General features: G+C 44.6%; 1 protein-coding gene across 6 annotated transcripts in view; it reads left to right on the forward strand.

The window, feature by feature from the left end:
- LOC124138691 (ena/VASP-like protein) overlaps positions 1 to 12,452 on the forward strand; it is a 65,763-nt gene that overhangs the window by 21,692 nt on the left and 31,619 nt on the right. For 5 of the 6 annotated variants that reach the window (XM_048382706.1, XM_046505480.2, XM_048382707.1 and 2 more), the window contains exon 3: positions 12,227 to 12,375. In XM_048382706.1, the coding sequence (XP_048238663.1) occupies positions 12,227 to 12,375 (149 nt within the window). Of the gene's footprint in view, positions 1 to 423; positions 643 to 12,226; positions 12,376 to 12,452 lie in introns of those variants that run through there. The other variant, XM_046505506.2, reaches the window with a different exon arrangement.

Raw genomic sequence — 12,452 nt, forward strand, 5'->3', positions numbered from 1 at the left:
CGGGCCTCCAGTCCCCACCACCCACTACCCACGGGCCTCCAGTCCTCACCACCCCCTAACACTACCCACGGGCCTCCAGTCCCCACCACCCACTACCCACGGGCCTCCAGTCCTCACCACCCCCTAACACTACCCACGGGCCTCCAGTCCCCACCCTCGGGGAAGGTGACCTTAAATGTGGGAGATACAGTGTTGATCTAGCTGCACCAAACAGATGTTCTTGTTTCATACTGTTCTGTTAGTCTTCAGGCTAGTAATACTATTCATACTTGCAAAAGAAACCTGAAGTTATAAAACACAGTACGAAGAGAAACAAATGTGTTCTTCTACTGGAAGGTACAGGCTCGGGTGATAGATTCAGCTCGGCATGATAAAAAAACCACAGCTCCCTGTGAGATGAAAGTGAAGGAATGTGCGGAGCGATTTCAGAAGGTGGTGAGCCGGCAGGAACAATCGTCCGCTGAGAGGCACTAGCTGTGACGTAAGCAGACTTAAGTTCAGAGAAACATTTCCTTGTAGAAAAGCAAGAGTGCAGGTTCCATCACAAGGGTTGGCAAGAAGAAAATTTAGAATCAGATTTCGGTTTTTCTTTTGACTTTTGCACGAGTTTCTGAATCATGGGAGAAAGTCTTCTTGCGCAAGGTAAGACTTTTATCTGAGAGTATAGGTCCTACTTGTTCTCTGCGTCAGCCACGTTAAGCTGTAAACGATAAACCAAAGTCATCTAGGGCATTGAGGAATAGATTTCGTATCGCAAAAGTAGCTGCTATATGAGATTGTTAAGGTGATGGTTTCTGGTGATGTTAGGAGTTTGGTAAAAGTAAACAAACCAGTCATTAAATGTTGGCGAATCGTTTGATCTACTGAATGCTTGCATATATGTGTTACGTCGGCATAACCTGCAATGGTATGCTGCAGAGCTATATCTGTCTGCCCTTCTATCTGACATTTTCACATCACCCACCTGTCTATCCTTTATCCATCAAACTTTTCAAGCACCCATCCATCCTTCTCAGACATTCTAGCATCGACCCAACTACCTATATGAACCTAGCTTCTCCACCAATCATCTTTTTCTATGTGCTGCTTTTTTATAGTATTCATATATGTTGACCTCTCTCTCTCTCTCTCTCTCTCTCTCTCTCTCTCTCTCTCTCTCTCTCTCTCTCTCTCTCTTCTCTCTCTCTCTCTCTCTACCTCTCATATATTTACCTCAGTGGATCATTAAAGGATATTTGTGATTACATCTTTGTTTATCTGCCTACATATGTCTCTAAACCTCCATCCAACCGACACATATCCGTCTATCTTCTCACAGCTCTATTTACATAATGACCAACAGCTTTAATAAAGTTTCATCACTTGCCATTACTCATGCCATCATAGCAATTTAAAAGCTATATAACTGATTCGTTTTTGATGTCCTGTTGAAACGTACATGCATGTTATCTTTCGGGAGACAGCAACGCCCAGTGTTATAATGACTTGCGTGCAGATAATAACACATATTCAGCACCATAGTGTACACGAGGAAGTTAAACATATCTTCAAATATTCAACAAACTTAGTCCATATCTTTAAGACGAGTTGGTATCAACCCCACCACCCCTTCCAGCAGGGAGTGTGGAGTTTCCACTTCAGCTGTGATGTCCTGAAAAACATGTTTAAAAGTATTCAAGTGGGAACTATATATATCCAAGGAGCGAGGTGGCTCTCGTATATCACTTGTTCTAACAATAGTTCCCCGGTGGTGTTATCAGGGTTGGAAGCGTGGCGATTCCTCCTCAACGCGGGGGGAGGATGTGTGATTAACAGAACACCTGCTGGGCACATTGCCTACCGCCAAATGTTCCTGGACAAGCGTTGGAAGTAAAGGACATATAATATCTACATATTGTACGGGGTCACAGAGGACGGCTAGGAACGACATAACGCGTGTCAATGAGGTTACAATGATGCTTTGATTAGACAAGGGTGAAAGGGTTTCATTTAGATGATGCAACTGATCAGAAACTAGGGTGATGACGATGGAATTTCAGCAGCAGCATCCTGAGAAGTTTTAACCATGACATCACCAGGCCAGGCTGTGAACTCGTTCGCGTGTGTTGAATGTACATATACATCGGGTTGGGTCCAGTGACAAGTATACCACTGGCAAGGTCCGGCCCAAAGCAGCTATGGTGGTTAGATGAGGTCGTGAACCTACTCAGTTTGGTAGCCTTGTGCAAAGGGGAGTAACTAGCGTCTCTCGTTTCTTTGCGAGGTTTACTATTTCCCTTGCCCTAAAGTACTTGCATGTTTTGTTTACAAGTTAAATTGGTGCAGGGTGGTTATTTGTTTCATTTTCTATTGAAATGCTGTATCAAGTACTGTTTAACACCGTTGTGTCGAACTTTGACGTTTCGAACTTACGGTTGTTATGAAGTAAAAGCATGGTCCCTGGTATTATGTTTTTATTCATCATTTTCGGTTGTGTCGAACCCCGGATAACTCAAAGTATTTACATAGTACCTTCAACTTCGACACCACAGTGTTTGACTGTAATCATTTTTGTCGATCATTAATCTTCCGAAGACATGTGCCTTCCTGGAAGTGTCCACAGTATTTAACTGTTTGTTGGTCTAATTGCAAAAATACATATCAATATCCATAAAGATAGTTGCAACTTTAATAAAAACATTACAACTGTTCATTAATCAAACGCCGAAAAAAACGTTACTATTGAAACGTGTTCATGTTTCCAAAAGTTGACAATTTTTTGGCGAAACATTTTGACCGTTATTATTTAACCATCTTCGTACACCTTGATGCTTTAGGTGTGTTTATCATGGCTGGAATTATTCAGTGTAGCTGGCATTTATAGCGGACATTTTACGTTGGCCTGCAGTACATAATAACATATGCTAGACGAACATCCTGCGGGGATGTTTACACTGCGGGACTAATTGCTGGGGGTCATTGGGTGCACTACGTCTTCAGCCCGTGCAACACACCTGAATTGGAATGCACGTGGATCTGATTGCACGAGATTGCATCACCATCCAATCTCAGACCTAAATAGGAGATCGTTCTATTTGACACTGGCATTAACCAGGCACAGGTACAATTAAACTAAATACTCATTCGCTCGGTGTTGTTCGAAATTTGGGCCGTTTTGAAAGGTTTGAGGAAAGGTTTGTCATTGTCTTTCGAGTTCGTACCACAAGAATTTATGTTTCAGGAATTATTCACCATGATTCTACATATCTCTTCTTACGTGTGGGCCTTCGTGGAGATTCTAAGGCAGACCCAATAACAAGGACCCCATGTTTGTCTCGGGGCTAGAATAGTCTCTTTAACACCCCATGTTTGTCTCCGTCTTGGGGATTCAGGAGCCGAATAGATCCCAAACACTCCATGCTTGTCTCCGTCTTGGAGATTCGGGGCTAGAATAGCCCTTTAACACCCCATGTTTGTCTCCGTCTTGTGGATTCAGGAGCTGAATAGATCCCAAACACCCCATGTTTGTCACCGTCTTGGAGATTCGGGGCTAGAATAGTCTCTTTAACACCCCATGTTTGTCACCGTCTTGGGCATTCAGGAGCCGAATAGATTCCAAACTCTCCATGCTTGTCTCCGTCTTGGAGATTCGGGGCTAGAATAGTCTCTTTAACACCCCATGTTTGTCTCCGTCTTGGGGATTCAGGAGCCGAATAGATTTCAGACTCTCCATGCTTGTCTCCGTCTTGGGGATTCAGGAGCCGAATAGATTCCAAGCACTCCATGTTTGTCTCCGTCTTGGAGATTTGGGACTAGAATAGTCTCTTTAACACCCCATGTTTGTCTCTGTCAATGGCATTTAGGAGCTGAATAAGTCCCAAACACTCCATGTTTGTCTCCGTCTTAGGGATTCAGGAGCCGAATAGATCTCAAGCACTCCATGCTTGTCTCCGTCTTGGAGATTCGGAGCCGAATAGATCCCAAGCACTCCATGCTTGTCTCCGTCTCGGAGATTCGGGGCTAGAGTAGTCTCTTTATCACTCCATGACAGACTCCGGTGTGTGACGTTGTTGCCTATGCTATCAACCACTGGTTTACCTGACTAAGTCTCGGTTAGGGCAGGCCACGCACTGTAACAGAGCAGGCTGCCGCATGAGTAGACTGTCGTTCAGTCTCAGAAATAATTTTATCTTATTAAAAAATGTATACGACAAAAAAACAAAATATCATCCAAATGGAGAAGAACCTCTCCTCATTTTCAGAAACTGAAAATAATAAACTGCCAAAATATTGTAGACAGTTTTCGGATATTTTCGTTTCCGAATCTGTATTAGAGATTGCCATCTCAGTTAATTCTTCAGGGATTCAAATCAAATGGACAATTTGTACTGACCGTCAAGAATACACACAGTATGTAATTGCTAAACCATGCGCTGGTAACGTTGGTGGTCTTGGAGAAGGGGAATTGGTCATAACAAGCAAAAGGTCACGAACAAACTCTCTGATACTGCTTCCATATGGCTGGAATGAATATTTGGTCTGTAACAGGATCAACTAATACCTAGTGATCGGACGCAGTCATACACATTACATCAAGTTACATATTCTAACAGTGGTGATACACCATGGAGGAAAGAGTGGTAGGGCTTACTGACTAGAGTATGCAAGACAAGCATCTGATTGCGCCACGTGCGCTGTTGTTACGGGCTGCAGGGTTGCCTCTCATAACAGATGGCAGTATGGTGATATCAGGGATATCACCAGGGATATCAGGCACTGTTATGGTAACATTGGTCTCAGTGGCGTAAGCTGGTGGCGTATCCATGTAACATCCCACCCAGCGCAGACCCAGTCGCTTTATTAGCTGGCGCAGTGCTTACTGGAAACCAGTTTTAACCTTTCGCGTCCACTCTACCATCACTCTCCGTTAACCATCAGAGGATAACTTCTCCTTCGTTTGTGAGTGTTTTTGTTTGGTTTGTTGTGTTTAATCAAAGTTTAGTTCAGTGCGTTTGGAGATTTAACATATTGGTTAAATCACTTGCTCGTCACATCGAATTCCGGGTTCTGTTCTCTGTGTGAAGCATAGTCCTAGTGTTCCACATTTGATATTGTTTGAAACTTGCTTTAGAATAGCTGAAACCTATTCACTCGCTCGTTGGGATTTGTTTGTGGCAACACGTAATATGTAGAGCCATAGTGTGTATATATGGAGGGAGGTGGGGTAGTAGAGAGGTTAAAGCGTTCGCTCGTCACGCCAAAAGGCCCGTGTTCGATATTCCATATGGGTGTAATGTGTGAAGCCCATTTCTAGTGTCCTCTGTCGTGAGATTGCTGGAACATTGCTGAAAACGGCGTAAATGTATTCGTATATTGTGTTAGTATATTGATTTTTCAGATTCGATTTAAGGTATGCGTCGATGTCTAGTGAAATGTCTTCGCCCATTGTTACACTCCAGTGATATTTACTCCGTAGGACAACATATGCCGAGAAAAGAGTTTCAGGTAATAAACGCCCAATCGGCGATAGGTAGCCTACTGGACACATCGTTCGTTCGCACATCTGGGTTCGCTTCCGTACATAGGACTGTAGTGTGAATTCTATCCTTATCGTCCTCGATATACAGTGGATTATATCGCCATACTGATAAGTAATGAACTATTTGTCATAAAATATATTAAATTCAGGGCCAGCCGGGGTTCGAACCCACGATCATAGATTTCTGGGATGCCTAAGGGATGCAACTCTTCACAGCGAGTCGCGGCGCCTTTATAGACGACCGGATCCCCATGACCCCCACAACGATGAAGAAATTCTAACTCTCCAGTCAATTCTGGCAATCGCTGTAATTAGATCACAACACATAAATAGTGTCTTGGCATACGGCTAAGTGTAAGATTCCCAAAAGCCAAAAAAAATTAATGCAGCATTTTTCCTCAAGAATTAACGTGATGTATTCATGGTCAAATTCATGTCACATTTCCCCAAACTACACCAGAAGTCCCCGTCAGTGTATACGATCAATCATACGTCCATATAGACCAACCTTCTAACCCTGGTGTACAATACATTCATTAGTCTCATGTCAGAGTAGCTTCAGTAGGAGTCGGATATCACATCAACTGACAGGTCTCTGATATGGCTTCATTGTACAGGACACACGCGGCTGTCAGGGGCTTCATATACAAGGTTATGGTGAGCTTGGCGGCTGTCGGGGGCTTCATGTTCTAGTTTGGGGTTGTGGTGGGTTTGGCGGCTGTCAGGGGCTTCATATACAAGGTTGGGGTTATGGTGAGCTTGGCGGCTGTCGGGGGCTTCATGTACAAGGTTGGGGTTGTGGTGAGCTTGGCGGCTGTCAGGGGCTTCATGTACAAGGTTGGGGTTGTCGTGAGCTTGGCGGCTGTCGGGGGCTTCATGTACAAGGTTGGGGTTGTGGTGGGCTGGGCGGCTGTCGGGGGCTTCATGTTCAAGGTTGTGGTTGTGGTGAGCTTGGCGGCTGTCAGGGTCTTCATGTACAAGGTTGGGGTTGTGGTGGGCTGGGCGGCTGTCGGGGGCTTCATGTTCAAGGTTGTGGTTGTGGTGAGCTTGGCGGCTGTCAGGGTCTTCATGTACAAGGTTGTGGTTGTGGTTAGCTTGGCGGCTGTCAGGGGCTTCATGTACAAGGTTGGGGTAGTGATGGACTTGGCGGCTGTCAGGGGCTTCATGTACAAGGTTGGGTTGTGGTGGGCTTGGCTGCTGTCAGGGGCTTCATGTACAAGGTTGGGGTTGTGGTGAGCTTGGCGGCTGTCAGGGGCTTCATGTACAAGGTTGGGGTTGTGGTGGGCTGGGCGGCTGTCGGGGGCTTCATGTTCAAGGTTGTGGTTGTGGTGAGCTTGGCGGCTGTCAGGGGCTTCATGTTCAAGGTTTGGGTTGTGGTGAGCTTGGCGGCTGTCAGGGGCTTCATGTACAAGGTTTGGTTGTGGTGGGCTTGGCGGCTGTCAGGGGCTTCATGTACAAGGCTTGGTTGTGGTGGGCTTGGCGGCTGTCAGGGGCTTCATGTACAAGGTTTGGTTGTGGTGGGCTTGGCGGCTGTCAGGGGCTTCATGTACAAGGTTTGGTTGTGGTGGGCTTGGCGGCTGTCAGGGTCTTCATGTTCAAGGTTGGGGTTGTGGTGGGCTTGGCGGCTGTCAGGGGCTTCATGTACAAGGTTGGAGTTGTGGTTGGCTTGGCGGCTGTCAGGGGCTTCATGTACAAGGTTTGGTTGTGGTGAGCTTGGCGGCTGTCAGGGGCTTCATGTACAAGGTTGGTGTTGTGGTGGGCTTGGCGGCTGTCAGGGGCTTCATGTACAAGGTTGGGGTTGTGGTGGGCTTGGCGGCTGTCAGGGGCTTCATGTACAAGGTTGGAGTTGTGGTTAGCTTGGCGGCTGTCAGGGGCTTCATGTACAAGGTTGGGGTTGTGGTGGGCTTGGCGGCTGTCAGGGGCTTCCTACACAAGTTGGTGGGAAGTGGGAGGAGCTAGGTGACTCGGTGCACCCAATTTCTGTTAATTGAGGTTTTATGGATGTCCACCTGTTAATATTGAACAGATTTAATGCTTCGTCCTCCCTAACATGTAATTGTAGCTCTCTACGGAATGTTCTTGCGACATGGCGAATACTTGAAATGCTACAGTTTCTGGTGAGCCACGGTTTGCTGCCTTTACGGCAATATTCATTTAGTTTCTAGAGCAGGACATGTTCACCTTTTTCGCGAACACCTGGTGTCATCACTAATGTTCAGTAATCATTCCATATTATTTTCACCACTTTTTTTGTCTTTTACGCTTCGGCAGATACTCGAGACTGATTATTCTCTGGCGTTTCTCTATTTTATCTTGTACCATATGTTTCTGTGTTTTTTCAGGTGAACAATTACCTTGCCTTTACGTGTGTTTGTGATGGGTACCCCAATAAACACGTGCTGATGATATAGTCGAAATCGTAGAATGGACTCTGATTTTAGCAGAGATTTCTTATGTTTATTGGCAGTTGAGTAGTTGGTGCATTGCCAAGCCAAGCCAAAGAGGTTCGAGGCCGTGCATGGTTACAATTAGTCTGTTTCACAGTCCCAGAACCACATTATGCATGTCTAGTCTAAGTCTTAGCAAGTCTAGATTATCCACAGGTCGGAAACTCCCATCATACTGTGGCTGCTTTTCAATAAAAATGAAGTTGTTTGTTTCTATCAAAATTATATATTTTCAGAGACTAAGCATTCATCCAGGGAACAAGGTGGTACCATTGTTCGTGACCACCACCCGGAATATCGTAAAACTCACTCATTCACGCACTCACTTCAAAGATGTATATATATCTGTATACGTCTTTGCTCACTTCCACGCTGTCTCCGTGTGGAGGTTGAATTTTTTAACTTTCAACTTTCAATGTAAACTAGTTTCAAACGAGGTTCGCATGGAAACCCGGATTTGATAAAACATCGCAAAAATGATGTTAAGCCCCTTCAGGCAGTATCAGTTATTCCTGGACACCGATTACAGCTTGGAGAGCTACCCATTCCAATTGGCGTGGCACAGTTTCAGCTCTAGCGATACCTCCAGACTATCGTCTACATGACTTGTGTGTGCTCTCTACACACGAGGTGGGGAGCATTCCAGGCGTCCCATCAGCAACTTTATCTGTGTGTATGAGTACTGCCAGACGCCACTGCACATGCGCTGTCGCGTACACCCACGTCATGGATGCCACCGCGAGCAGACGATCGTTGCTATTGCCCGGATGTTGGGTCAGCTGAAAGCGGTCAAGCCGTTCCACTGACTGCTAATGAAAAATGATGAAAATGAGGCTTACCTCACCAACTATTTCCTATCTTTGATACAAGGTGGATTATTAGTGATAATCCCGCCATTTTGAGAAATATTCGCCAACCCGAATACCCTTGAGTATAAATGTATGGTTAGAGGGTTAGAATTCACGGGGATTATCAAAAGCGGAAAATAGTTCTTTCCTGTCTTTGATACAAGGTGGATTATTAGTGATTACGGCGCCATTTTGAGAAATATTCGCCAACCCAAACACCCTTGAGTATGAATGTATTGTAGAGGAATAGAAATCACGGGGATTATCAATAGCGGAAACAGTTCTTTTAAATATAATAATCTAATCTGATTTCTATGGGGGGTTAGGATGTTGGGGGGAGAGCTTTTTTACATAAAAAATCGTGGTAAACATCTTCAGAATCCCCCTCCTACCTCCGCCACTGCACAACAACCATTGCGCTCGTCGCATCAGAGACCAGGTGTATGTCGTCTCAAAGCTGAACTATTACAAAACATTTATACTGATTCAGCAAGAGTGGTATGACTTTTTCCTTGCAGATCATACCGTAATAACATGCTGATATAATGGCACTGTTGTGTTACCTCCTTCTCTTAGTGTAAAGTACCGTGCCAACTGTACTCTGCAATTGTAAATTAATACGCCCCTACCAAAAGAAATAGTGCACGTTCTCCATCGGTGAAATAACGAGAATCGTTGACCTTTTGTTCTGACATGGCACTACGTTCTGCGCAACTAAGTGGGTTACAGCTCTTCAGATTGTTTACCCACTGGTGAAGAGTTCTCATCGAATTATCTGACTGGGGAATGCATCTGGTTGCCATGACTACCAGACATGGGATTTCACCTGAGCGGATGCTAAACACATCACTGATACAATATCTCCGTGCATGATGACCATCTGACTCGGCTCTTGTGATGCAGAGACATGTTTTGGAACAGTTTCAGAGACAAACATCTAGCATGCTACTGCGTTGAGTATGTTCGCTGAGTATTTAACGTTTTAAATTATGAGTGAGTGAGTGCGGTTATTTGTACGCCGCAATATTATTCCAGGAATATCACGGCGGGGGACACTCGAAATGGGCTCACACGTTGTACCCATGTGGGGAATCGAGCCCTGGTCTTCGGCGTGACGGGCGAACGCTTTAACCACTAGGCTACCCGACCCCCTATATTATTATGAGAATCACAAAAAATATATACGTTGAGTCAGTTGGCACGATGCACATACCGCTGACGGAGAAGCGTTGCTATTCTCCCTGCGAAATGTGTCTGTCACCAACAGTAAGATTATTTTTTGTCCATTTTCATCCTTTTTGTAAGAATATGAAGGTTGTGTGTTTCCTCTCCCTATCTTCTACAGGTGATGGTAATCATGTAAACGGGGTCTAGGTGCAGGACAGTTGCACGTCTTGGTAATTGATTGCAGTCGTTCATATTCCACCTTGTTTGTTGCTAACTCAAAATTGTATTATGTTTGTGTGTTGTTTAACGCCGCACTCAGCATTATTCCAGCTTTGTGAAGGCGGTCTGTAAATAATCGAGTCTGGACCAGACACTCCAGTGATTGACAGAATGAGCATCGATCCACGCCATTTGGATCCGATGACAGGCATCAACCATGTCCGCATGCGTGACCACCCGATTCCGTTAGTCGCCTCTTACGACAAGCATAGTCGCCTTTTACGGGAACCATGGGTTGCTGAAGACCTATTCTACCCCGGATCTTCAGGGGTCAATTGTATTATGTCTATCAACCAACTAAACCCGACACATCGTCTAGACTAGATTTGAAATTTTCACTCGGCAGTATCATGGTCAATCTAAATTCCAACATGCACATTCTGAATAAAATAACTTTATGTTACAAGGGCTTCTGGTATGATAGCAGATCGATTGGCATCATATATGTTTGACATAACTTAATTTAAGTTGATATTCGTATTTAACATTCATGTCGGTTTTTAAGATATGAGACATATATATAGAGATATTAAATAAATCGTGAAATACACAATCAGGTTATCGAAATCTTCAAGACTGCATTCCATGTCTGGAATCTTAATTGTATTATTGTGCTATTTCTCTTACGCCTAACACAAGCGCCCGGGTCGGTACGTAAACACTGGTTATAAGACAAATACCATTGTTAGCGAATCATCACCCAAAAGTAAATACTTGATCTTTGAAAGAAAACATTGTTGAGAGGCATGTTATCGTGTTTCCTTTGCCAGACATTGCACATACATTTTCCTCCCGGTGACAATTCTGCCGGCAATTTCACCGATTATCCGCCCCTTCACACACCCTCCCCCCTGCCACTCCCACTTCACCTCCCCCTCTAAACAAATCAGCACCTCTGACTGAGTGGAGTAATGCTGCTCCTTTTTCATTGTTAGTGTTGCCATAGCAACGGGAGAGTCTGAGTTGAGGTTTTCGCTTTTGCCACGTATGATAACTGTGTAATCCCGTACAGTTAAACATTTGAGGGGATGTGTTTGTTTGTTGTTTAACGCCTCATTCAGCAGTATTCCAGCTGTATGACGGCGGTCTGTAAATATTCGAGTCTGGATCAGACAATCTAGTGATTGATATCATGAGCATCGACCCATGCAGTAGGGATCCGATGACATGCATCAACCAAGTCAGCGAACCTGACCACCCGATCCCGTTCGTCGCCTCTTGCATTGTCGCCTTTTACGGAAAGCATGGGTTGCTGAAGACCTATTCTACACCGGATCCTCACGGGTCTGGGGGGCTGTGCGGTAGCCGAGTGGCACGTGCTCGACTACCCATGTGGCTACTTTCTGGTATCAGATGTAATACTAATCTGTACAATAATTCCACGGTATTACCTATAACGTCATGCTATTGCCTGTTATATCGTGAATGTGTGTGTAATGTCATGGGTGTGTCTTTAATATCATGACCTTGTATATAATGGCATGGTATTGTATGTAATGTCATGGTATTGTATTTAATGTCATGGTATTGTCTGTAATGTCATGGTATTGTATTTAATGTCATACCGTCATGGTATTGTATTTAATGTCATGGTATTGTCGGTAATGTCATACTGTCATGGTATTGTATTTAATGTCATGGTATTGTATTAAATGTCATACTGCCATGGGATTGTCTGTAATGTCATGGTATTGTATTTAATGTCATACTGCCACGGTATTGTATGTAATGTCATGGTATTGTATTTAATCTCACACTGCCATGGTATTGTCTGTAATGTCATGGTATTGTATTTAATGTCATACTGCCACGGCATTGTCTGTAATGTCATGGTCATGTCATGGTATTGTCGGTAATGTCATACTGTCATGGTATTGTATTTAATGTCCTGGTATTGTATTTATGTCATACTGCCACGGTATTGTCTGTAATGTCATGGTCATGTCATGATACTGTCTGTGTTTCAGGTAACCCCCGGGAGCGTTGCTGCCAGCAGTCTAGGTTGTGGTGACGTCATTATGAAAATTGGAAACGTGAACGCCATGAATCTCTCCCACAACGAAGGCCAGGAGTTGATCCGCGGGGCAGGCAACCTGCTACAGCTCACCATTAAGAAGTAAGACCGCCATTCCACATGATGCCAGTTACATCAAGGACCAGGCTCTGTTTTCCCGTGTTTACTTCTCAGTAGGC

This window comes from Haliotis rufescens, unplaced genomic scaffold (genome assembly GCF_023055435.1).
Source record: "Haliotis rufescens isolate VD_foot unplaced genomic scaffold, xgHalRufe1.0.p SCAF_40, whole genome shotgun sequence".
NCBI classification, from domain to species: domain Eukaryota; kingdom Metazoa; phylum Mollusca; class Gastropoda; order Lepetellida; family Haliotidae; genus Haliotis; species Haliotis rufescens.